The 27,804-nt window shown below is 33.4% G+C and overlaps 2 protein-coding genes across 3 annotated transcripts; both read right to left on the bottom strand.

Moving 5' to 3' along the window:
• Positions 1-2,492: 2,492 nt before the first annotated feature.
• On the bottom strand, positions 2,493-9,434 carry LOC114390841 (DNA mismatch repair protein PMS1-like). 2 transcript variants are annotated; one of them, XM_028351742.1, is made up of 11 exons: positions 9,045-9,432; positions 8,629-8,952; positions 7,049-8,329; positions 6,160-6,422; positions 5,961-6,087; positions 5,391-5,459; positions 5,174-5,247; positions 4,791-4,856; positions 3,865-3,968; positions 2,923-3,110; positions 2,493-2,739 (listed from the first exon to the last, which is right to left on the bottom strand). In XM_028351742.1, the coding sequence occupies exons 1-11, from the start codon at positions 9,264-9,266 to the stop codon at positions 2,617-2,619; spliced, it is 2,841 nt and encodes a 946-aa protein (XP_028207543.1). In that variant the 5' UTR covers positions 9,267-9,432; the 3' UTR covers positions 2,493-2,616. The 2 variants fall into 2 exon arrangements, 1 of the variants encoding a protein (XP_028207543.1); XR_003662019.1 differs by lacking the exons at positions 2,493-2,739; positions 2,923-3,110 and having other exon boundaries at positions 3,897-3,968; positions 5,042-5,247; positions 9,045-9,434.
• A 1,603-nt stretch (positions 9,435-11,037) lies between these two features.
• Positions 11,038-23,039, bottom strand: LOC114390806. Its single transcript, XM_028351695.1, has 27 exons — positions 22,837-23,039; positions 22,516-22,729; positions 22,284-22,405; positions 19,723-19,839; positions 19,290-19,436; positions 18,412-19,067; positions 18,135-18,256; positions 17,962-18,053; positions 17,550-17,772; positions 17,358-17,424; positions 16,586-16,734; positions 16,408-16,481; positions 16,160-16,324; positions 15,999-16,070; positions 15,680-15,781; positions 15,506-15,595; positions 14,957-15,032; positions 14,744-14,840; positions 14,574-14,643; positions 14,241-14,420; positions 14,008-14,130; positions 13,839-13,922; positions 13,074-13,258; positions 12,841-12,979; positions 12,682-12,741; positions 12,404-12,508; positions 11,038-11,552 (listed from the first exon to the last, which is right to left on the bottom strand). The coding sequence occupies exons 1-27, from the start codon at positions 22,921-22,923 to the stop codon at positions 11,439-11,441; spliced, it is 3,732 nt and encodes a 1,243-aa protein (XP_028207496.1). The 5' UTR covers positions 22,924-23,039; the 3' UTR covers positions 11,038-11,438.
• Positions 23,040-27,804: the final 4,765 nt, after the last annotated feature.

The following is a 27,804-nucleotide window of genomic DNA, read 5'->3' as shown; positions in this document are numbered from 1 at the left end:
TATTTTACTCCAAACTAAGAAATAAAAAAAAATACTTAAATAAATTTACTTCAAAGTTGAAATCTAGTTTTAATTAAAAATTACTTAAAAAATTTATAATACAAATTATTTTACTGCAAACTAACAAATAAAAAAAATTACTTAAAAAAAATTTACTTCTTGAAATCTAGTTTTAATTAAAAATTACTTAAAATACTTATAATACAAATTATTTTACTGCAAACTAACAAATAAAAAAAATTACTTGAAAGCTCAAATGTAGTTTTAATTAAAAATTACTTAAAAAAATTATGATACAAATTATTTTACTGCAAACTAAGAAATAAAAAAAAAATCTTCAAAAAATTTACTTTAAAGCTGAAATCTACTTTTATTTAAAAATTTACTTCAAACAAATTATCATACAAATTATTTTACTGGAAACTAAGAAATAAAAAAATTACTTGAAAGCTTAAATTCACTTTTAATTAAAAATTACTTAAAAAAAATTATCATACAAATTATTTTACTGGAAACTAACAAATAAAAAAAATTACTTACAAAAAATAACTTGAAAGCTGAAATCTAGTTTTAATTAAAAATTACTTTAAAAAATTATAATACAAATACAAATTATTTTACTGGAAACTAAGAAATAAAAAAAAATTACTTACAAAAAATTTCTTAAAGCTGAAATCTAGTTTTAATTAAAAATAACTACAAAAAAATTATGATACAAATTATTTTACTGCAAACTAATAAATAATAAAATTACTTAAAAAAAATTACTTTAAAGCAAAAATCTACTTCTAATTAAAGATTACTTAAAAAAATTATCATATAAATTATTTTACGGGAAACTACAAAATAAATTATAAATCTAATTTAATTATAAAATTAATAAAAACTATACATTCAAACTGCTATAAATAATTACTTACATAAAATTATAACACAAATTATTAATTTCGAAAAAGGAACGTATTATTTTGACTTCCAGAAAAGTAACGTATTATCAATTACAATTTTTTTTAATATATATAAGAACATGTTATTTTTAACAAACTATCAACACCAACCTAATCTAATTAAAAATATACTAAAAATTTCATATTTACAAAATTTTTTCATGACTCAAAAATTTTCTTTAAATAAATATCATGACATATTTCTTTTATTTGATACACATAAAAAAGGATATAAAATATAAAACTAATTTAATTAAAAAATTATTAACAACTATAAATTCAAACTAGTCTAAAAAATTTAGGAACCTCATTCACAAATTTAACCCTCAAGAACCAAATTTCAAACCAATTAAAAATATGATGACAAATTTTTTCTATTTTTTACACACAAACAATCATATAAAATATAAAACTAATTTAATTAAAAATTTCATAAAAACTATACATTGAAACTGTTACAAAAAATTACTTTAAAAACATAATAATACAAATTATTTTACAGGACATTACGAAATAAAAATATAAAACTAATTTAATTAAAGAATTATTAAAAACTATACCTTCTAAAACTCAAAACTCAAAGCCTGCACTGACAGAAATTTAAGCACTCAGAAAACTCAAAAACTATACCCTAAACACTCAAAAAACTCAAAACTCCTTTGTGCATTCAGAAAACTCAAAGCCTTTCTTCGTCTAAGCTATTTCTGCTACTCCTTATGCATTCAGAAAACACACAGCTGAAACGTATATATAAGCATAAAATCGCCACTGGTGATGGCTATTTTGTGCCCTAAATCGCCAATGGGAGTTGCAACTTCCAGACAACTCGCCAATGGCAGTTGCAACTCCCCTTTAAAGCTCTGTCACCTCCTGCAACCCTGCAACCTAGCAACTAACTGCCGTCAGACAATGGAACTCGCCAGTTTGACTGGCGGTTCCCTATGGATTGTACAAATCGCCAGCTGTAATGGCGGTTTAGGCACGTATCGCCAGTGCCATTTGCAACTTGCTCAGTGACACCAAACTCGCCATTGGCAATGGCGGTTTGGGTCCTGCATGGCACACTATTCACGTACGAAAGTACCCCCTGCCGGAAATAAAACCAAAAGAACCCCATCTGGGGAAATACTTTTTAAAAGTACCCCAGATGGGGAAATTTGCCACCAATTACACCTAAAAAGAGGGACATTGTCTGCAAGAGAATCTTGGGTTTCTCCAGTATTCATCTCAAATTCTCAACTTCCTGAGATTTGAAAAAAAAAAAATACATTACGATATCCTCTAATTTTAAATACTATATATCATCTTTATTTTGAATTGCATAACATAGATGAATCCCTTATTTAAACTTTTTTACAGAAACAAAAACCTACCCCTCCATACAAATTTTCCCACTCCCTAAAATAACCCTAATCCAAATCCAAAGTGCAGCTATAGCATTATGCAAAGACCATTACCAAAGTAAAGCAGGAAGACTGTCCAACAAGTTCAGACTTCAGCGCATCAAGCATGCTTATGTAAAGACAGTCAAGATATCTAGGCTCATTAAATTAAATTTATAGTAACATTTGAGAACAAATATTTTTACAGGCATTCGTACAAAAAAGTTACATAATTCCCTGAACTTCTAAGTTAACGATGGGGATTAGGGAAAAAAGTCCATTATTAATTACATCTGCATTGTAAGTTCATAGCTCTTGTGAATTTTTGTTAAGTCGACTAAATGGCGCATGGTTGGTCTGCCATGGGGACAATTCCATGGGGATTTCAGCTCAGCCATATGCTCAAGTATCTGAAACAATTAGTGTAAGCTACAAATCAGTCTGTAAGGGTGAAATATTTGGAATTCAATTTGTTCAGATATAGTTCCCAAAACAACAGATGTTTATCATTCCATTCCTGCATTGTTTATCGTGTGTTGTTACTTATATTAATGAAGGGGAGGGCAGGTGCTAAAAGTATTGTGCTTTACTACCTTCTGCATTTCATTTCTTCCAAGTGCATCACCAACCATAATAGATGATCGACATGCTCGTGATGCCAACATTGCACGAACTCTTGAAGGGCAAACAGAATCTGAGGTGTCCAGTTTATAGCTACCAACTATGGAACATTCCACATGACCATCACCATCAGACAAGATAGAGATCAGCTCCTTAACATCTGTTGGATTGGGGGAAAATGTTTATCATTAATAACGTCAATACATCATTTTTTTAACCTTAATGAGAGTCTTCAATACATCATTGCAAACAAGCAAGTAATTCGCATTGATTGAACAGAAATTCTAAATAGAATGATTATGCACAAGGGATCTAGACATTCACAAGATTCAAATATGTGCCAATCTGTAGACCATAGCTTAGACCCTGGGGTATAAATAAATATGAAAATATAACTTGTATTTGGAATGGAAAAAATCTCAATTCAAAGGATACTAGTTAGTGCATCATAATGATTTACAAGGTGAAGTAGGCCAGGCTCAACAGATCCTTACAAGGGTTGAGGGCTTTCTAAAGCTTAACCTCAATGTGAGCGTCATTTATGCATCCTAAAGTATGTTCATGCAGAATATTGTAGGTTTAACATGTATCATAAGTCAGTTCAGGATGTTTCCAATAACTCAGTTACTGTTTTTAAGTACCAAAGCCATCAGAAGATGAAAAACCTACACAATTGTTAAGATACTAAATTGTCTTCTTGATATTGCTTGCATCATATACCAACTTAAACCATGTTTACTAAGCTAGACATCCAGCTTTGGCCTGAGTTATCTTCCACTTCAAATATAAAATTAAAAAATAAGTCGAGTATCAAGGACCAATGCAGATGCTTTTCCTTCACCTAAAGTGATATGATCATATCATTCAACAAAATCCTTAAACTAATCATGGATAAAATCTACAAAACCACCTGCCTTCAATTCCAAACATAGTGTTTTTACTGAAGGGGACAGACTTTAATTTAAAACGGCATCCAGGCGGTGCATTTGGATCCTCTTCCAAGGTAAATCCATTCTTCCTGAAAATGTGGATAATGCAAATGCAAGTTACTAACCACACTAAATTTTATAGAAGCTAAAACAAGACAAAAGTTTAGCATGATGAAACCTTGTAACTACAAAACTGAACATAATTTCATTGAAACTTCCATAGACAAAAGTAACCAACACTACAAGATGCACTAGATCAAGCATAATGGACCGATGGCGTACCCCTAAGCAAGACAATCTTTCAGCAATTATGAAAAAGTTAAAATTTCTAATATGCATGCAACAATAATTTGGAAGATGTCAAGCCACAGTTTACAGCTGTGATTTCTGTTCATACAAGCTGTTTAAGCTTTGATAGATAGATATAAATGCTCAAACTATCTATTTATTACCAATTAAGGTAGTCCAGGTCACCTATTGAATTGACTTAGCATTAACATAGTGCAGTATTTTGAGCACAAATTTCATGTGGGCCATAAGTGATATCTGGTTATTGATTTTTATATAGCAGAGAAATTTATGACTGGTACATCAGGAAATGATTTGCTAAGGTGACATTAGATCACAGCTACTATAAAAGATTCTTAAATACACAAAGATAATCAAACTGGTCAGTTTCAAAGTTGACCATCTGAGGCAATTTGTTATTACAATCAAATCAACTATATGAGAAGGTAAATAAGAGATACTGTTGCAGCTCATTTCTGTCCTGGCAACAGCAAACAGGAAACATAAATTGTTTGATCGATGCAGGATTGACAGCAGGATCCTGTTAAGGAAATCCAGTTTCTAGTAATAACTGGAAGTAAGATCACCATATCACTACTTAATCAACATGGCTCTAGTTTTACCTGATTATGTCCATGTGCATCGAAGCAACTATTTCTTCTTCAGGGGATAACTCCAATTTTATTGGCCTACATATGAAATTTTATTGGTAGAATTTAGATCATGAACCAAAGAGAAGAGATAAATTGCTCTGTCATGTGCTATCTGAGCAATGTAGGAAATATATCATCCATTTACAGCAATTGTACATAAACAATTGGTTTCTGCTCTAAGCATACTCTGTAATTTTTTGAACTCAACAAGACCCTTTTACCTTCTCTGGAAGTTTGCATCAGAATAAGCAATTTCCTTGTACCGGGTTATTGAAACTCCCCTCCAATCCAGACAAAAAAACAGGAATAATATTTATAATGATGGTTAGTGAATAATGATATAAACTCCTCACCTAAGAAGAGGTTGTTGGTTCAAGATGGTTGACTGTGATAAACGCTCAAAATTATACTTCTCATCAGCAGCATGCTGAAAATGGTCATACAAATTGTGTTTTGGTAAAAGAAACAATTAAATTTAGCAAAAGGATGCATCTATGTGAATTAATCATTCCAAGGGAATGGTGGAAGAAACTTCATATTCAATAGTTCCAAAAGTATATTGGAAATTACCTGGTCCACAATGAATAAATCTTGATCCAATTTACAAATGATAAATCCAAGATTGAATTGCCCAATCACCTGTTCATACATGTTATCTCAGTAATCATCAGTAAATACAGTATACATGTAATCTGAACGTGCAGAAATGATTGAGCTGTTAAAGAATATGTTTTAATTTTGGCATGATAAAGTAGATATCTGGCAATTTATTCCAAATGCAAAAACAAAAATGACTAGGGTTTTATGGAGGACCCCAAAAAAACCCTAAACAGCTTAGCTTGACCATTTATGGTGTGCTTAGTAGAGTGGAGTAGAATGGAATAAAATTGAGAAGAAATATTTAAATTAAAGTAGTGTGGTGAAGATGTGGGGTCCAGACTGATTTTTAAAAATTTCCCTTCCTTTCCACTCCACTCCATTTCGACCAAACAAACACACCATTACTGAGATAGCAAACAACCAAACCGCACCACAATAAACATTTACAAAATATCATCAACTATTGACATTTGTGCAAAGCCAAGCCTTACATGTTTATAAAAAAAGTAAAAAACAATATGAAGCATACTAAGTAAGGACCTTCATTCTGCTGAAGTCTTCCTTCTTGAAAAATCTTTCAAGTTCGGTAGCTGCTGCTGCCAAGGCCCTTTCTTTCTGCTCTCCAATTTCTGATTGTAAAATCTCCAAAGTTGCAGCCGAATAGTGACTAAAAATAATTATGAGAAAAAGTAATCAAAAATATTTTCTTATTTCAAACAAAGGGTACAGAAATAAAAACCTTTTGACTTTAGCTTTTCCACATCCAAATTTACTGGATTGCAACAGAGAAAGCCTCTTCTCTCTCCTTTTCTTAAGCTCTTGAAAAGAAAATTGCATGTTGGAACATATCTTGTTACTGGAAGACTTGCAAGAATTTAACCACACAGGTGATGAATGTAATGGAGGGTCTGAGGCCAAAACATCCGTAGTGATCATATCAATGCTAGAAGGAGTAATTGATGCTGTATCCCCTAGAGGTGTATTATTCTTTAGATCTAATTCCTGTAAATCAGCACAAAGGAAGCTGCTTTTAAGTTTATTTAATTTTCCATTTCTTTTGGATAAAGGTAGAAAATTTATTGGAAAGAATGAAGCAGTATAAAGGAAAGGAGGATTGGTCTTCTCCTTAGACAAAGCAACATAAAAATGTACAACAAATGAGGTAAAGACATTATACTGCATTTAGTTATTTCTTTTATTGGTATCCGATGTTCAAAAACAGAAATCTCTGGAAAGGTTTATCACTAATTTGGTCCCTATAGTTACAAAACCTATTTCTTAGTCCTTATACTTAAAGCATTTCCTTTTAGTTCACACATACCATTTTTAAACCCTTTTAGTTCCTAGACTAGACATATAATTTTATGTCCTTTTAGTCCCTATACATATTATTTTAATCCCTACAGCAAGGACTAAATGGGATCAAGAATAGTATTTGTAGGGACTAAAAGGTTTTTTGAACTATAAGAACCAAATGAGTAATTAAATCTTCTGGAAATGTCATTAATGATAAAATATCAAATATTTTTATAAACCAATATCGACATATAGTACAATTACATGCAATATTATACTTCAAGAACTAAAAGTATGAATATATGAAATTTTTTGCAGTTCAAACCACTTACCATATTAGATTTAGGTTCTCTAACAGAGGAGTCACCCTTAAAAGAAACTGCATTTTCATTTTTGTAGAAGACATTATCAGGATTAAGTTGCTTCAAAGATTCAATCTCACTCGCCCTAGCAGGTTCATCACTTTGGTCAAAACAAAGTGATGATCTTGTAATCAAGTCCTGTGTTTCAGTATTTGCAGTCTTCAATTGACAATGAGGAGCTTGATTTCTAAGAACAGGCACTTCAGATAAGGCTCTAATGACACTATCACGATTTCTTTTATTTACAGAAACAAAGTTGTTAAGAGTGGACTGAACATGTCTTGAATGGTTAAATGAATATTTACTAGAAGTGCTGCCACTCTCAACTGTCCTTGAGACAAGGGTAGCTTGATCAGGTATAATACTACTAGGACACGCTGACCGACTTCCACTATCGTCATCCTTTGAAGCGCTATGTGCTCTGAGTGTAAACTCCTGGTTCATTAAACTCCCATCATTTTCACAAATTAACCCTTCATCAATATGTGTGTACCGATATTCATTAATAGATTCAGAAGCATTTTTGGAATCAGTAATATGTTTCTCCTCATGCTCATCCTGAGAAATGGTATCATTGTTGCACTCAGTATCAATTTCATCTAAAGAAACACTACCATTGTTACTTTCACTACATTGCTCTTTCTGAGGACAACTGGCATTTGGGGAATATAGTTTCCTTACAATAGGAGACTTCCCATGAGAGGAACACAACTCAACACACTCTTCTTTTTCAGCAGGCAACATAACTTCATTAACAGAGTAACAGACATTACTAGCAGAATAAATTTGTTGCAATCCCTCTCTCAGGGCTTGCAATATGGCATTTTCTTCAGAAAAAAATATTTTCCTCTTGTCGGGAGTCACATTGACATCATACACTCTAGTAGGAACCGTAAAATTCAAAATAGCAATGGGATACTGTTTGGAGTTTGCACCCTTGTACAACTCATTCACAAGTTTGCTAACTTTAGGCATATCTACCGGTCTACCATTCACAAAAAAATACTGTCTATCCCCCAAATTGCGTCCATTACCCTGTCCAGACTTGGAAAGAAATCCTTCAACCTTACAAGAATCAGATATAGACAATGTCACGGGCTCTAAGCAGCTGAAAGTGTTCATGCCAAGCACTGTTATGACGTTATCCTTAAGAGAACCACTTCCTTGCGTCTTAAGAACAACAGACCTCACATTTTTACCAGTTGTATTGGTGCAAACAAAACGAACTCCTTTCGCTATAAGGGCATAAGCCTGAAGAAAGTAAGAGTTCACATTAACAAATTAAAGAAACATTCAATAACTAAAATTACAAGAAAAGGGATAAAGAAATTTCCCATAAGTTAAAATTAGCTTATGCATAAGCTAATTTGTAGAAGCTCTGTCATTGTTTTCCAAACGCTGATTTTAACTTATGCATAAGTTATTTTTAGTTTATGGGATAAACTTAACTTATCTAACCTTGTTAATTGTTATTTTCTTCTCCTAAGTGCTTATTCAAAAATTCATCCAAATAGGGCCTAAACATTATCACACAGAAAATAGAGACTCACATTCAATAGAGAAACCAACTTGCCATATTCCCTACGTATGTTACGACTAAACTCCTTGCTTCTCACAGGCAAATTGGAGAACAACTTCTTAACCATAACAGTGGTGCCAATTTGCCGTGCCGTTTTCCTTTCCGCCACAAGAACACCGGAATTATCAAAAGTCAAGTGCGTTGCGACCGGTTCGCTCGCCGTTCTCGTTTCAACGGTCAAGTTCCCCAACGCGCAGAGCGAACTCAGCGCCTCCCCTCGGAATCCAAAAGTCGTCAGAGACTGAAGATCGTGAAATTCCGATAACTTTGACGTATGATGCTTCAGCGCAAGAACCTGCAAAATAAAAAAAACGGTTAAAAAAAGAAGCTAAACCCTACTGAACCCTAATAACGATGTTCTCGGCGTTTTGAGTGATAAATAAATACCTTGAAATTGTTTGGGGAAATGCCGCAACCGTTGTCGATGACTTGAAACCACTGTTCGCCGAAGTCTTTGAGGGAGATTTCGATGCTGGTGGCGCCGGCGTCCAAGCTGTTTTCGACGAGTTCCTTGACGGCGGAAGAGAGGTCGAGGATGACTTGACCGGCGCAGATTCTGTGAACGATGCCCTTGCCGATAGGCTTGATGATTTGAGCTTCGACTACCATTGCTGCTTCGGAGCTTCTTCACACAATCGATTACCCAAACTACCATACAAATCGACGCACAAAACCTGCAAATTTTGCCGCCAAAACTGAAGCGGCAACGGCAACAAAAGCGTGCAGAAACGGGAAAGGGAAATAGATATAAACCTTTGTATCGCTCTTGATTTGATTCTTTTAGATATGATTGAATTGAATAAAAATCAATTGATTATTCATTGGATTTTGATTTTTTTAATCGCGGTAATTATAATATTTATTCTTTGGTGAGACATATATTTTCACAAACTTCAATCGTCCAGTTAGTTATAAAATCAATCTTCAATTTCATACTTAGTTATATTTCAAATATTTTATTAAGTTAATTAATTTTTTATTTTTAAAAACGCTGCAACTTTGTTATTTTTTCATTTTTTTACTCAAAACTTCTAAATTAATATTTTCTATCTATATATTTGGAAAATTTATGACAACTTTGAAATATAAATTAACTTTATAAGTTTAAAAACAAGAAAATTAATAAAAACTTTATGATCTTTAAAAGATTTTACAAAAGATATTAGAGTATGAAAAGGATTTTTTTTAAAGAAAAATAAGATTTCTTTTAGGTGAAATTTATATTTTGATTACTAAATTTTGAGTAAAACACAATTCAATCATCTCAATTTATAAGTAGAAAACAAAGCAAAAATTACTGATAATTTTTTTAAAAGATTTTAGGTGTAAAAAAATTGTTGAGAGGACTAGGATTCACTAAATTATAAAAATAAAGAAATTGAGTTAAGTTATAAAAAAAATCAAAGGATTAAAATCTTACACAATCTAGGTAAAATAAAGTTTGGAGTTTTTTTATTTCTTTCAAACATGGCACACGTTTTGGTTTGTTCCCATCTGATTTCTAGGTCCAATTACAATTTTAATTGTTCACCCTGATTGAATGTCATACAATTGAAGTTATAAATAATAACATATTTAAACTTAAACTAATATCTTTTTTTTAATATGATTATGTTTTTCCATGACTACAAATATTTTTTTATAGAAAATAATTTTATTTAAATCGATAACATTTACAATATGCCAACGTTATCAACATTTTAAAAAAATGATCCTTCTAAAGATAAGGGTACACTTTAAATAATAAAGTACGTTTAGAGTCATTGATTAAAATTTATATAGTTAAAATTGTGATAAAAATTAAATACACACATAACGAATTTAGGTTAATTAATATCAACCATAAATATATATATTTGCCTGACATATCCGATGAAAGAGTTTATATGTAAAAAAAAAAAAAGATTAAATTTAAACTATATAACCATACCTATAAAAAAAAGTCAATATTTAATGTCATATAATTATTTTAAAAAAGTTATGTAACTTTTTTAAAACCTTATGATTTGTGTTTTTCAATCTTTTATCATTTTCAACTCAAGACACCAACCTGTCCTTGGTTTGAGTGAAATTAAATTTGAATCCCTAAAAATGTTAAAAATATTATTTGCCAATGTATGCATTTGCCTTAGATATCTGCAATTTTTAGGTTCACTATCTACACTTACATAACACTAGGAAATCCGTATCCATCATACCCAAGATGCTTAACCTCATCACAAGTAAATTTCATTCCTCAACTCAAGTGAATATAACTAAAAAGAGTCTCATCACAAAAAATAGGTATATTCGAGCATAAACTAAATCCTCGGAACCGAGTGCCCGCGGGCTCATTTACATGATACACTAGCGGTCATATATAATCATACACAACACAAACTGAAAATCAGAAATACAATGCCATTTAGCCACAGGTTATACAAGAAATAATTAAGAATTATTTTATTTTTACGAGAAAAAAAAAAACTCAGTATATACAAGCAAGAATAAGGGGAGGGAGAGTTGGATCAGCTGGGAACCTAAATTAAACTTTTTTATCTCAATTGAAATAGTCAACAAATTCTACTAATATCTGAAAAAATTTGGAGAGGATGGTGAGGGTTGGAAAAAGGGGAAAGAAAACCTATGATGATATAATACACTAGAGGCAGAACCAAAGATGGGATTTCCACATCAAACAGGTCACTGCTGACCTTGCTGCACCCTTTAGGTGGTGATAGAAGAATAGCCTAAGCAAGAAATGCTATACAGAGAGAGAGAGAGAGAGAGAGAGAGAGAGCTTTACATGAAATAGCTCAGAGATCTCATTTTTCTTGATCCTCCTTCTCCATAGAGGTCATTCCATTGGAGTAGCTCATTCATATTTGTTGACTCTGATGACACACTTGCACACACCTGCACAAAAATACATCAAGCAATGTAATTACCACGAAAAGGACTCTTTGAGCAATTACATGATCACCATGAAAAACAACCAATTTTGTCTACAAAGGTAGTAGCTTAATGTTCAATGAAGTAACACTATTTTACTAATTCTTTGAGCTGAGCCAGATTCAGCATTATTTGGCTAAAACTTCCATCCATCCACCAGACACATCTTATAATTCCATTTGAACTTCCATTTGCTAGCTCATCTTTGAACTGTGTTAAACATGTATAGTAATATTCCCCCAACAAATTTAAAGCTCACTGAGCCAATTTTATGAAGCAATTGCACCAAGAGTCAAGACTACCCCCTCCAAAAGATCTCATCAATATAGCCAGTCAAGCCTTGCAAACTTCAATTTCTTGTAAGCTAGCAAACTATAATGAAGCCTCATGTTTAAACAAGAAGCTGAAAATGCTTGTGACAGTATTAGGTTTACACTTTAGTCCTTCATCTGTGACAATAAGAAGTGTCCATCCTATAAAGCCAAACCCCAGGACTGAAGGAGGACAACAATGCTTTTTACACCACCCCCAACCCAACCTCCAAATTTCATTGCTTGGATGGTTTCACAAGCCAGGCAGGGATTACAAATGCCCTCCACCAATAAGGCCTTTCCTCGAAAATAAATTAATAAAATGCAGGTAAGTTGGGAAAAGGGGGGTCATGTCATATTTATTTTAAACACCCTTTCCCCAGGGTCCAAAGGATTTTCCTAAACTAGGTGTCACAAGGCAGCTATCTTACTTTTGAGGACACCCTATACTCCAAAATGAACACATTATTTTAAGAAGAAAACAACAGAAATAAATTGATATACCTGCTCATGTGCATATCTAAAATCATCCATCTTTAAGGGACGAATGTCACCGCTGCTACACAATCCAGGTAAAGGTTTGTTCTCAGACAATGCTAAGCTTCTCTCCTGAAAGACATTTCATATCAAAGTGAGTAAGAGATCACCAATCCTAGGACTATAATGCAAGCACATTCAAGTGAACAGATTTATATTTAGCACTGAACTGAGATTTCTGCATGAGTAATATATATATATATATATATATATAGAGAGAGAGAGAGAGAGAGAGATTCACTAACCTTCTTTTCCTTCTCCAAGATCTCTCGTATTGGACAGTGAGCTGCTGTGACACACAGATTCTGCAATCAAACGATAACAATAAGAATATTTTATGTAGAAAGAGATGCTACCTTCTCAAGCAACCAAGAGAGGAAGTGAAAAATACATAGATATACAACCTTTAAGTCACTCCCAGAATATCCATCTGTCATATTAGCTATTGCTTCAAAATCAATGTCAGGTGCCAAATCTTCTTTCGCCAAAATGACACTGAGAATTTTTTCTCTGTTTGGAGCATCTGGCAAATTAACCATTAATCTACAAAAAAAAATTGAAGACAGACCATGCATTAGAATAGATGTCATCTGTAAAACATGAAAATACAAGTTAACATTAAACATAACATGCTCACCGTCGAGGAAGCCTCCTAATAACAGCCTCATCAAGATCAAAAGGCCTGTTTGTAGCAGCAAGAACAAGTACACGCTCTTTATCTTTTGTACGCAGACCATCCCAATTTACCATAAACTCATTTTTCATTTTTCGCATAGCCTCATGCTCACTAGGGTTTTCACGTCTCCCAAGCATACTATCAACCTGCCACAATTGCCACAACAAATCAACACAGATAATTGAAACTAAGAAAATCCATAGTAGCTACCATAAAAAATATGAGATTTAAATGTTTAGTTCTTCAATTCAGACAGTTTTTCACTTGCCTTAAAGAAAATAATCACAGAAATAATATAACTGAGGAATTCAGTAAAAAAACCAGCCTTAGAACTTTTGGTTCAAATCTACTAGAAATTCGTTCAACCCTTCATAAACACTGTTCCAGACTTCCAGGCACCATTGCCATTCTCCTTCAGCTTAGCAAAACCCTAAGAGGTCTAGCCCATTTTATAATCTACAATCTATAACTTCAGTAAACCTAAAAAGCACTTCATAGCAATCTATTATTGTCCCCATCACATTGTAAGCCACAAACACCTTTTTTCATCCCATAAACATCATTATATAAAACATGACTATGCTTTCCCCATTTGATGGGCATACTATCCTCTCAAACTAGTCCAGAAATGGCTCATATGAAGGGTAAAAAGTTTTAAAAAAAATATTTAAAATAAAGGAAAAGAAAAATTCAAAGGAAGATAAACAAATGACATAATAAAGCAACCTCGTCAACAAAAATAACACTTGGAGCAATTTTGCTGGCCAGAGAAAAGACTGCTTTGACATATTTCTCTCCTTCACCAAACCACTGCAACAAACAAAACCATGTTTTTCTTGTAACTGAAGCATACAAGGAAATACACAACAAAAAAAGTAATTTACAATATTGATACCTTTGAAGTAATGCTGGACATTGAAATGTTAATGAAATTTGCTCCAGCTTCAGTTGCTACAGCCTTTGCAAGCATTGTTTTTCCTGTGCCAGGGGGCCCAAAAAGCAATATTCCCTTGCAAGGCTATATCCAAAGTAATTACAATGAGGTGCTACACACATGATTCGAATATGATCTACTAAAAAATGTGTTCCACAAGTCATTTAAAGCAACTAAAAAGAAAATCTATCAACCTTGGTCAGCTGTCCTTTGCAAAACAACTCAGGCCTCTGAAGAGGAAGCATAACCAATTCCTTCAAGGTGTCCTTCACATTTTCTAAAGCTCCAATATCATCAAATGTGACCCCAATATCGGTTGGCGGAATAACATCAGCAAGAAGTTTTTTCTCAAATTCATTCTCAGTAACCACATCCTGGAAAAACAATTCAAAGAATACAGGTGACAATTCCACAATTCAAATCATGACAAGGTAAAGAAACTAGATGGATACCAGTAGTAATGCAAAATATCTCCACAAAATATGATGGAGAAAGGTTTATAATTGTAACATCTAATATTAAATTACCTTCAGTGATTTTTTTAAGTTTTTGTTCTCATTTTGAATGCCCTGTAGAATGTTAAGCCCATAATTAATGCTGCACCAGTGAAATGAAAAGTAGTGTTAATAAAATTATCGACATTGCTTAAATTTTTAGGGTTGAGATTATCAACATGCCCAAAAATGACAAACACAACCTTTTTGCAGATATCACAAGCTTGGAATCTTTGATAGAAGCTTCAGATGAATGCATAAAATGGTAACTTATAGCCCAGCCAATGATCTTCTCCACACCTAGGAAATCGAGTTCATAGGATTTTATCAGCAATAAGGCAGCAAATCTAAACATCTTATATTTAGCTGGAAAAATAATTTCATACATAATATTAAAAAAGAAAAAAGGAACTGACTTTCAGTTGTGAGGGTTTGGTCGTTGATGCAAAGAGTCTCAAGGTCAGGGCAATCCAATCCAATCCTGTTGAGAACCTGAATCATTAGAAGAATCTTATCAGATGTTTGATAAATGGTATGGCAAAAATGAATTTTAATATTTAAGAAATGAAACTTAAGTCAGGTACAGGTCAGAATGGAGCTCTATATTATTTGAAAAATGAAAATCAAGTAATCACTTTGTTAGCAGTAATTGGCCATATTCGAAAGGCAGTGTAAATCAAACAATGGATATGGATGGCCAGGATGGGTAGGCTTGAAAAAGCAGAAAGCAAAATAGAATTTTACCCACAGAAACAACTTCTAAAATGACATTGAGCATTGCTAAGCGCAGTTAGGAAAATTTCACAAAGCCAATGCATGAGATTCCACATATTCCAAAGGCAAATCACACTAATGCACAGCAAGTGAAAAAAATTGAAACATGCAGAAAAAATGCAACAAGAGGAAGCATAGGATAATAAAAGCAAAAAAGGCACATAAAAACTATCAGATGTTTCCGGACTCACTGTGCAAACACTGACAATATTGGACTGAGCTTTCATAGTTTCAATATCACGTTCTAATTGTTGCTTCCAATCAGAAAGTAAAGCCTCGTCCTGTACAAGTTGATTTAAAATGGATACATGAACTGTATATACCAATGGAATAAATTTCATATTGAAGTTAATCTAACATCAAACCTGAGGCAACTGTATTGTCACTTTGTTTGGGAAAAGACGACCAAGTTGCTTCATTACTTTAGGGGTTTCTTTGCTCCGATCATGCAGTCTACCAAAGTTATCCTAAAAAAGAACAAATAATAGTGGATTGATAATTAACTCCTTAAGGAACCAGAAGCAGCCAAGCTACAATTTATATATAACAATATTAACAATGATTTAGATCTAAAAGCTATGAATAGTGTGAAGGTACAGAAAAAGACAAGAACTGTAACTTCCATGCTAGAAATACACAAGCTTTAAATCAAGGTAAGAAGAGCAATGGCAGTGGTTCTTATACCGGAAAAGCAAGATCAAGTAGTGCTGTCTGATTGCTCCCAAACTTGGTAAACAGAAGGCCACCAGGTTGGGTCTGGAAACATAATCATGCAGTCAGTAAATACAGCAGTAAAAACATTCCTCCAATCATGAGATCACTACGATCTAATAATGAGACAGTACCTTCTCCTTCCGATTGTCAAGCAGAGTATGAGAGCCAATTACTACAACATTTGGTGGCAAGCTTTCAAATTTATTTTTCAAAACTTCATAGTTCCCAACCATTGCCTTCTCTATATCTTTAATGAACAAAACTAGTGAACCACTTTTACTCTGATTAGAGGTAACCTATGCACAAAGCAGAGAAGGGTGTTAGATATACTTCTTCAGGAATAGAGGCATCTTTTGGACCGGTAAAGAACTGGCACAACCTCAAAGATATCATTAATTGCAACTTTGTCTGCGTCATCCCCTCCAGAACCATCTACCCGTAGTAAATGATTTGCTGCAGTATAAATCCTCAACAAGTTATACATGCTAAAATTATAGCATTCAATATGCTAACATGCGGCTAAGGCAACAAAATTTCAATAAAACCCAGTGAATTACCAGAACAAAAGAACCCACGATCATCCTCACAAAGGCCTCCAAGATCATTGCCATCTGGAATTGATTTATCAAACCTAACCCCAATTTTTGAAGACCTATTATCTTCAAAAGCAAGCAGAACTTTGCCCCGGGAGCCATAGCTTGGTCCCCTGATCAATATAGAAGAAGAATAATATCTTAATTTTCCAGAATAAGAAAAAAATATAAACTAAATGATTAGATATCAAAAAATTAGCAGGAGGATAAAATATCAACATAAACAGATACTTAAAATATGTGAAACTGAAATAAATAAACTGCAAAGCTTTCTAGTCAGTCTGCATAACAGAAATTGAAACACCTTTTGAATAGCTATGAGCAATGCACCAGAGAAAAACCATAAAAACACATAACACAGTAAATCTAGAGCTTAAGTGCATTTAGGTTTAGTTAAATACAAAGGAGAATGATAAAAACACAAAAATATCTGAACTGAAGTACTAAGAAACGGCTCAAAAGGGGAATTATTTCTTTTTTTTGGTCCAAAAGTGCGAAGTCTTCAGAAGTTATAACCTCTGCAAAAGAGAACTGCCATTAAAATCTCATTACTATTTACTAAAAGTTCACCATGCTTTTTAAAGCCATATTAAAGGAATTTTCATGTACATCCTCCTCAATAAAAAAAAGTAAAATACAAATTGTATATCTCAACAAGAACAGATCAACCTCTATTACTCATGAACTGTAAAAATATTATTAAGTATAAGTATAATTATTCCATTACAAAAATTACCTTGAAGGATAATTTGGTAGTGATGAGACAGCAGAAGGAAAGTTACCAACAAATTTTACTCGATCACCTGCAAATTAAGAAAGCATCATGTCATTGAAGCCTTAAAAAATGTCACCTAGCGTTCATAATAAAACAAGGCAACAGGAAGGTAAATTGCAGATGAGTGTTCATTTCTGGGTCACAACAGCATACCCTCTTTAAGAGTAGTGCCTTTTGACGATGCAGTAGAAACCTCTTGCTTCAGCATAGCCTGAGAACTTAACGTGGATCCACCTACAATTTCAGCATCAACACTAGAAGCTGGTTTCTTATGTTGTAATGTGGTAGTCTGGGAACTTCTCTTAGCAAACACAGATGATGGTCTTTCAGGTCTGGAACTTTCTTTGGCAGAATCAACTTCCTTTGATGATGCTCCCTAAAAACAATGGCACAGTTAAGAACAATTGAGTGTATACTATTCCTGATTTAGCAAGAAACCATCTCAACAGAAGCAGGCAAACAATCCCAGCAAAGACCATGAACATGAAACAATTTAGACTAGTAAGGCAATTCTGCAAAACCTCTATAACCATAAAAAAAAATAAGAATATCTAAAAAAACATACACCAGGCAATGAGAGAGAATCGACAATCAGTAGCCTGGCACCAAAATGCTTTGCAAGTGCCTTGCACAAAGTCTCCTGATATATTTCCGAACCTACACAAGAATCATATAAAATATCACTTCTCTATTACAAAAAGGGAAAAGTGGAAGCATAAGCAAGAATTATGTAACTACCTGGAGGACCAGATAACAATATTCGTGGAGACACTGATGGGAGGTCAGAAGCATATTTTCCAAAGCCAATGCACTTCAAATGAATAAATGTAGAAGCAATCAAAACATTCTTTGTTGTATCACTGTATAATACAAAACATCATAAGCAAGTAGCCATAATTATCTCTTTTCTATCTCAACCCAGCAAAATACCAGCAAAGAATATCAACATAGCTATAGTTCACATGTAGTTCAGGCAGCATAATCAAGAGATAAAATAATAAGTAATTGTATGCACCTTAGATAATAAGGGAAAGTTTCAAAAGAGACATCAATATTCTCAGATTTGAGAATTCTCTGTTGTAAACTGTCCTTAAATGCTTGTCGCCTGGTTGATGCCAATATTGTCGGGGTATCAACATCTTTAAGGAGCTCTCTTAATTCCCTTCGCTCCTCCAATATCTTGGTAATGCCACAACTTAAATCAACTTCAGGACATGACCCAGCAAGCATGCGCAATAATGGCCTCAATTCATAGGTAGCAGCAGTAACCTTCCCAACATCGGGATCCACATTGATGTTGACTTCAGCTGTGTCAAGGTTAGGATTTTTATTAACAGTTTTATCAGCAGAGAAAACTTCAGATGCTACATCATTGGTGGCATCCTTCATTTCACTGTCTGGCATATCATCCCCGTTGCCAGAAGGTAGTGATGAAATGTCAGCATTCTGTTGCACATTCTTTCCAGTTTTAGCAGGAGGTGAAAGGAGAGATAAATCTTTAGGAAGATTAGATAAAGAGGCCAATATCGATGCTCCAGCAACGGCAGAAGGGTCACCAGATCTAGCTTCGACTTGCGTTCCATTTATTGGAGCACTTTGGGCTTCTAAAATACTCACAGAAGAAGGTATATCAGCAGGATTAATATTATTATTTGTGAGCTGCTGAAAGATCTGAATTCAATGTTAAGAAACCCATAATACATCAATAAAAAGAAATTTAGGAATGAAAAAAAAACAGCAATTTATAATGAATACACAGAACACATGACTAGCTAATATCCTTGTAATATGTAAAAGTGACCACATATGCATGCAAAAAAAGAAGGAAAGAGCAACAGGAACTAAAAGGGGAAAGAGATGAAGTCTTCCCAGTGAACCATATGTAAAGGATACATAAGCATGCTTGCCAGAAGAACCAAAGACCACCTCATCACCTCCACTTAAAATCAGACGGGCATTCTTTCGATATGTCTTGCCATTAACTTGAATAGAACCTTTGCCCCCTGTGATTTCAAGTAATGCAACAGACGAGCCTCCACGCTGAACAGAATCCAAATAACAACTGGTCAGTAATATTGAAAGACATGGAAATGCTCAACTGTAATTTTCTTCAGTAATATCTTTAATCAAACATCTAAAATAGTTTTTTTTAGGAAGCATCTACCATAACTGAACAAAAATTAATTCTTTTCAATAATATCTTTAATCAAACATCTAAAATAGTTTTTTATTTGAGAAATCACTATCCTGTCATAATAAAGCTGGAAAGCAGATGGATCATTAGTTATTTATTTTAAGTTTCAAAAGATAAAAGAGGAAAGTCTACCTCTATGTGGCTCAACTTGCACAAAACATTACCAACAGTGGGATCTTTAAGCCATAAATTACAATTACGACCTTGACCAACAGTGAAAATAAGATCACTCATGGATACATGAGGATTCTGCAGAAAGATGAATAACAAAATGATCAATTCCAAACCTACAATAGTACAATCAGAAATAGAAGAGTTAATAAGACAAAAATAAATGAGCCCACAGTCTCCCCCCTCCCCGTGGTAGGCCAACAACAAATAGGACAAACTTCAAAATATGTGAATATTACTCAATTATACCACCAATAGTATTTTTTTCCAACGAAATCAAACACAATATTTGTTTTCACCAAGCAACTTCAAATCTTCTCTGCATAGTTGATGAGAAATCTTATAATTGGAAAATTTAATTGCAACAGAACCGCATGTCCCGTGGTGTCATATTATTACACCTCTACCAAACTCACAGTGTGAGATATAGAATAAAATAAAATCTTCTGTTTTGGTAATGCACAAGAAGCTTAAATTTCCCAAAGTTACTAGATTCAACCCCCAAAAATGATGTCAAGACACTTTGTTGTGTTATTATGTTAATTAGATCCCACTAATTTGCTTATCCTGCATGGATTATGTCATAGTTTAAGACAGTGCAACGATAAGTTTCAAATAGACTAAATCAAGTAATTAGCTCTCACTATTATACAAATAAGCATGGGCCTTTGACGACTAAGGCCTGTCATTCCAATCTTATAACTTACGGCTACTTACACAAACCTCCCATGACATTAGTACTTATTACGCCAAACAGCACTCATCATCATTCTTTCCCCACAGCCTTTAAAACAGCATCACCACTTCCCTCACCTGCATCTTGTGAAACAACACCCATCCATGTTCTTCTCAATCTGCAAACTCACTTCCCTCCCTCCAATGCCTACTGCAAAGCTGCACCTGCAATGCCGAACCCCTTATTTCTGCTGCCTCCTACTGTTACAAACCACATCAGCACCTCTACACGCTCAGCCAGTGCCCGTGCACTGACACTGACTTCCAGCTCAAATGTTCACAGCACACTCCTCCTAAGGTCCATCACTATCTGTGCTCTCCCTTCCTCCTCCAGTAACATTGCTGTTAAGGCTGTCAACAATCACGTGCAAAGGGACTTTCCTACATGGTGGTGCTCAGTTTGAACTGCAATACAAGTAGGCCATAGATTGGTTAAAGTAGTAGCATCTTCCACCTTTTTCATTTCTGTAGTTGTGGACCTATCTGTCTCTGACTCTCAGCCTACTCTCTTTTCCTTTCCTTTTTTTCTCTCTGATCATTTTCCATATCCTTTTCTCAATCCCCTCACCTCTAAACCCTCTTTTTCCTTTCTCTTGCACGTATGCATGTAAACTGTGTGAGGGTTTGATTGAGACTAATGCAAAGCTGCATAGCAGCCCATAACAGTGAAAAAGAGAAACACTGTTTACAACCCAAAGGCATCCCTTCTCAATCATTGGAAGAAGCAGAAGAATTCACCATATTTTACCAAACCCAAAAGTTTGAGTTCCCTTCTCCCCTTCCAGTTTCCTCCATTGCAGCAGCCACTTAAAACTAGAAGAGTGGTTTGGCCTCAAATGGGTGTCACCCAGACTCCAGAACAGTGAGCACCAGAACCATCTGAACTCTGTCTTGGTTTCCACCACCCTTGACAGGATGAGCTTCTAGTGGTAGAAAAGGTCCACAATGGAAATCAATAGCAAAAACCAAGGTAGAGCCCTTTTAACCAAACCCTTATTATAAAGGGCACAGAAGCTCTCTGCTGTTTGGGTTGGACCCATTTTCACAGTAAACTCTAAGACAATCTATCTGGCAAGATACCTAACTGGGTTTCCAGCAATGAAACAGTGAGTGCTCTCCCCTCTTTTTGTGACAAATTTGTCATCAAAAGTTTGCAGTTGCATTTTTAAGTTGTGTGCAAATAAAAATAAAAATGCATAAAAATTGGCATAATATTAACTCAAAAATTCAATTGGCCAGAGACTCGTTAGAGATGACAAGAGGATGCAGGATATATGCCACAATCACAACACTCACAGCGCCCACAATAGCAGATGGAGTTGCAAATGCAGATGCAAGAAATTCCGCAATGCAATAGTGCTATAGCCTAAGACAACTCTTACTAATTATGAATATGCTTTTTAGTTTCTGGTAAAAAAAATTCTTTCAGCAATTACATACGTGCGGTATAAACTATTTCGCTAGTATTAAGCAGTGATCCTGCTTTCCACTATCCCACTATACAGCAGATAGGGGGCAGTCACTCCGCCCCGCTATTTGGAATTGAGAACTAAGCGCGGAATGTTGAGAGTATTAAGTATCTACCAATACAAGAGTACAAAAGCACAAACACAACAGCTCCTGAGTCATCAAAATCACTAGCCTAACAAAAGTATAGTAGTAAACTTCAAGGATTAAAATTGGCATGCATTCCTCTTGCAAAATTTGAAAACAGAGTACTCAGATGCACACAAACCCAACCCAAACCAAGCATGCAAAAAACACAAACTAAGAACAATAAATCAAACCTGAGAACACTGAGAGAGAAGCTTTCCCCACGCAACCTTGGGGCTCAATTTGGAAGGGCGTTTCTTCGACCGACCACCCGCCGCCGCCATCGGCACCCCCTTCAATTTCTCCGCGGTGTCACCTGAATTTCCCACAAATTCATAAATCCCACCAATCCAAAAATCACATGCATGCACAGGAACAACAACCCCCAATGAAAACCACGACGAATAAAGGTGTCAATTTTCTCACCTTGACACTGAGGGGACACCAAGGCCTCGCCTTCAACGGGCGCAGAGGGAGACCTATCGGGCGACATCGCATCACAGCCATCAACAGCCTTCAACGACGCCGTATCAGGCAGATCAGAGGGTCTCAGCTCCGGTTCGGCGGATTCATTAGCGGTTCCAGATTCGTTGACCGGAGCAACCGAAGGCACGGTGGTGGATGAGGAATCCTCGGACACCTACGTCATCAGAGAGAGAGAGAGAATCGATCAACAACGTATCGAATTGAGATTAGAATCGGATACCCAGATGAGGAAAAGGGTAATTGGGATGGAAAAGATTGTACCTTGGATCGTTTGGTGTTGTTGGGGGGAGAGGGCGAAGAGAGAGAGCGCTTGGAAGAGGAGGAGCTGCTGCGTCTGGTTTCGACCATGGTGGTGGGTTCTGGAGCCGGTCCTTTTCGGGGAAGATGAGAAAAACGCAGTTTATGAATAAGAATGATGGAGGCAGATCATGTATATGTTGTGAAGGTTTGTGAGTTGCTGCTTTTATGTAATTGTTATTGTTGGGATAATCAATCAATACAAAATAATACAAGATATAATATATAAAATAACAATAATAACACATTGATAGAATTTTATTTTATCATCCAATTATAAATGGGAGTAATATTATAGGTTGTTCACCTTTATAATGGTTATCATAAAAATTATATATACTATGAACTTATATTTAAGTGAAGAGTCAAGGACTAATCATGAGATATTAAAAATTAATTGTTTAAAGGGATTGACTTTTTTTATAAATATTTTGTATATACTTAAAAAATAAAGTTGCCTATAATCATATTGTATTAGTATGTTTTGAGTCAAAGATTATTTTTTAAATATTTTAATTTAATTAAAGAGACTGAATTATTTTAACAGATTTTAATAATCTAATATTTGACCCTATACTTAAGAAACAAAACTACTTATAATCATATCATATTATATTAATACATTTTAATTCCTTAAAATTATGTCAAAATTTGTTTTTCCTACAATCATATTAAGAGAGAGAGAGAGAGAGAGAGAACTGATGAAAAAGAGGGCATGCAGGCAACCAGGCGGTGGTGGCAGTTTTAGGATGAGTCTAATCTGGCGGTCAGCGTCTAATCCAAATTTAATTTTCATTGTAACCCGCACTCACGATAACCAAGGCTAAGTCCGTTAAATATTACTATTCAAAAATTATTTTAGAGCTTTCACGCACGTTTTTCTTGTGTTTTTTATTTTTAATATGGTATAGCTATGTTTCTTGTGTTTATTTTTCTTCAAAAAAATTTAAATAATTATTCTCTCTCTTTCCTTAAACGTAAAACTCTTTCAAATTAATTCAACTTCCTTAAAAAAATTATTTAATTTAAAATATTAAATTTATCAATTATTTATACTATTATTCCATAATTATTATTTTTTTATCCTTTTATTCACTTAGTTATTTTTTATTAATATTTAAAGTGAGAATAATTAAATAAAGATATGTAAAAAAAATAATTAATACATCTGAATTTTTTTAAATAATCTTATAAAAAATAAATAAATTTTTGAAAATCATCTTATAGTTAGAAATGAAATGATTAAATTAATGTTATAATTAAATAAATGAAATGATTAAGTTAATGTTATAATTAAATAACGTGATCAGGAATGAAAATAAATTTACACCAATTAAGTCAAACACAATCATTAGTAAATAGTTTATTTTTTAAGCAATTTATGATAATTTAATTTATGATTATGTATTGACAAAATACTTTATTACGAGATATACAATTTATTCTAGTAATCTTTTTTTTAAGGATATTTTAGCAGTATTTACACTTTGAAAAAATTAATCTACTGTTACCAGAAGAATGTTCAAAGCCTTAAAAAAAAGAGGAAGAATGCTCAAGGCGATTAAATATACTGTTACGCCTGAAAAAAATTAAGATTTACATCCTATTTAATGAATAAGAATAATAAACATTTTTTAAGCCAATGGATTGACATAGTTGTTAGATATCTTAGGTTTGCATGTTCTGGAAAATTAAACAATTTATTTAGTCAGAAATCTTATGTTTAATTCTTACAAAAATCTTTTGATTTAACGACATCACAGTACCATGAGCGAGATAAGCTTTTGGCTTACTGGGTTAAGATGAATCTGGGAGTAAAAAAATATTAAACAATTTATAAAACTTTAAACATTAAATGTTTTTTTTGTTATACCAAAATCATTGTTAGAAATTTTATTTTTCTAAAAGATACATGTTAAAATAACAAAAAAAAAAAAACTATAACTTCATGATTTTAAAAATCCTAAATGTCTAGTAAAAAATATATATTTTTTTAGTAAATTCTTTTGTTTTTTCTTTAATTTATAGTGGGGTTATATATTTTCTATATTGGGATCGTCCTAAAACTAATTCTAAATCTTAACTTTATCAAAAAAGAGATTGATAAGACAAATTAATTTTTCGTTAACCTTTTCATCATTTAAAAAAAATAATACTAATAAATATTTTTAAGCTATCAATATCATATTTTTTACTTTACTCAATTAGTATTTTAGTTGTCTCTCCAAACAAAACTCTCAAGTATTATTGTCAACAAACCTCTTCATACACTACATATAACACACACTTAAAGTAAGAATAAAAAGTTCACTAACTAGTTAGTAGCGTCCTAACAAATGGATAGTTACACTTAGTGTCTAGTCCAGAACCCTACAACTATCTTCTTCGAAAGATTAGGCACTTGTTTAGCAAAGATTATATCTTTATAGAAAAGTCTTATGTATTTATAGGCCCTTTCATAAATTAGTTGGTGAGATCTTGTGAGCGATTGTTGTGAGAGCTTTAATAGCTTTGTGTTTGTCTATGTTTCTGAATTTCTTCATGCAACCGGGAGATAGTGCTTTAGATAACATTTACTACAACAGTAAATACATATCACCAGCTTATGCTCTAAAGTGATAGCACATACATCTTATCTTCCTCTTTTTGTCACTACTACAATAAACAATGCACATTTCAGAATTAATGTTATTTGACACAATGTTAACGGTAGACATATTTAACATTAATTTCAAATTGACGTAGAATCCACACATTTAACATTAATTTCTCTTGAACTTGATATAGGAAATAAGACATTTTTAATGAGTCTAGTCACTTTCTATATTGGTTATTAACATAATTGGTGTTGAAAATTTCTCTTATTGCACCAGTTTTATTAATAATCGGTGTAGAATGTAATCTTTTAAAGAAGAAAAATTGTATTTTATTTTGTATTCATTGTCTCATATGTTATATTTATAATTATGTATGTTATCTTTTTATACACAATGACCTATATGCTATCAGATTTAGATTGAAAGTTAAAAGCTCACTAGGCACAATAGAAACAACTTCATTATTACCAATACACAATAGAAAAAGAGTCTCCAAATGCACAATACCAAGTCAAATACAAAGCTTTATTATAAAATGACAAACATACAACAACATAAAAAAAAAAAACCCACAACATAGCCTATACTATGAACAAGTGTTTCCTTCTCTGAACCTTTGATCCGAACGACGATTCAAGCAATTGATTTAACACATGATCTTGTCGCTTATCCTACTTGACAAAATATAAATAACTTAAAAATTATCACAGTCAAAGCTCTTGATAAGAAACAAAAAGAGATTTAACATACCTATCCATTGCAAAATTGAAATCAAATAGTAGTAGAGTGATGGTGTCAGAGGGTGAGAATGGTATGACTAGCGACAAAGATTTTCATGTAGATGATGATGCACTTAAGAAAGATTATGACTTGAATAATTCTGATATTATAAGGAGGAACCTTGGAAAGCAACACAAAAACATAAAGCAAAATTGGTGGAAAGTGTCAATGCTAATACTAAGTCTTTTGGTGATTACTAGGAAAGTTCAAGTTGCTGTATGCCCTTTGTAGCTAAAGCACTAGAACATAGGAAATAAAGAGATAGAGGTCATCAAAGTGCATTATTGCAGAAAAAAAAAACAAAAGATTCAATTATGGTCAATATGAGTGAGAAAATTAATAATGTCAATGTCAATGATGGGGATTTGAACCCACAACCTCTTCCCTTCCTTCTCTTTTAACCCTTAAGCCTCCATTTCTAACCACTAGCCGAACCTTCATTTCTTGTCTAGTGTGTCTTACTTACTTCCACCTCCTACATGACAAGTCCATTCTTTCTTTTTAGTTACAATCCCTACATGTATGACAAAAAAAACCCTAACACCACATTAATATTTCAACACCAGGTACGATACTAAAAAAATAAGCAAAACATTAGGCATTATACAAAAATAGGAACTTTTAAGCACCATTTCAAATCTTAATTAGCAGAAAATGGCATTTTCATAAATTTTAACATATCAAATCAATCCAGTTGATCTCCTTTTTTTCTCAACCAACAATTTCTATATTAAGTACCAATAGTTACATGTCATTTTCCTATTAAATCATGCATTGAAAAACATACACAAATAACATTATACTTGACTGACATAAAATTTGAAAAGCAATCATAGAGCAAGCCTGAAAGTAATATAACATTCCTAAATTGGAAGCAACCGAAACTAACTCCAAGCATTAAACCATAAAGGTTTTAAATTCAAAAATCATTATCTCATATAAATTGCAGCAAACCACAAATGAAAGTACACCAAACCAAAGCATCTATATTCACTCATAATGAGAACTAGAATTAAAAGTGCTTTAAAATACAACAAACTTAGATTAACAACACCAATTAGGTTTTAAAATAAAGAATATTTAGGCATAGATATAGTAACACAAAGTTTCAATAATAAAGATTGCAATCACATAATAAAATAGATGAAATCAAGCTCAAGTAGTGAGTTAAAAAAACCAGTTACTCTAATATAATAACTGAGCAACATAAAACACCAACTTTGGTTGGCACAAAGTCATCCATAGAGAAAGAAGTGAGATAAAGTGAACGAAGAATGAAATAGTGGTGAGAATGAGAAGGTACTTTCTAGTGCCATGGTGGTGAAGTTGTGGTGGCATGACAATGAAAGTTTGATGATGATGACAACAACATTGATTGAGGTGACTTGATCGTGTTTGTGATTGTGGATGCAAGATTCAAGATATTTCAAGAGAAAACGAGAAAGTAAAGAATGGAGATAGGGGGTTTGTGTTTGTGGTAGTGGTATGGGTTTGTCGTGGAGGCGAGGTGGAAGTGGTGGATTTGAGTTCATAGTGACGACATGGTCGTGGTGGT

Source organism: Glycine soja, chromosome 2, assembly GCF_004193775.1.
Source record: "Glycine soja cultivar W05 chromosome 2, ASM419377v2, whole genome shotgun sequence".
Taxonomy (NCBI): Eukaryota; Viridiplantae; Streptophyta; class Magnoliopsida; order Fabales; family Fabaceae; genus Glycine; species Glycine soja.
This window is presented reverse-complemented; position numbering and strand designations above follow the sequence as displayed.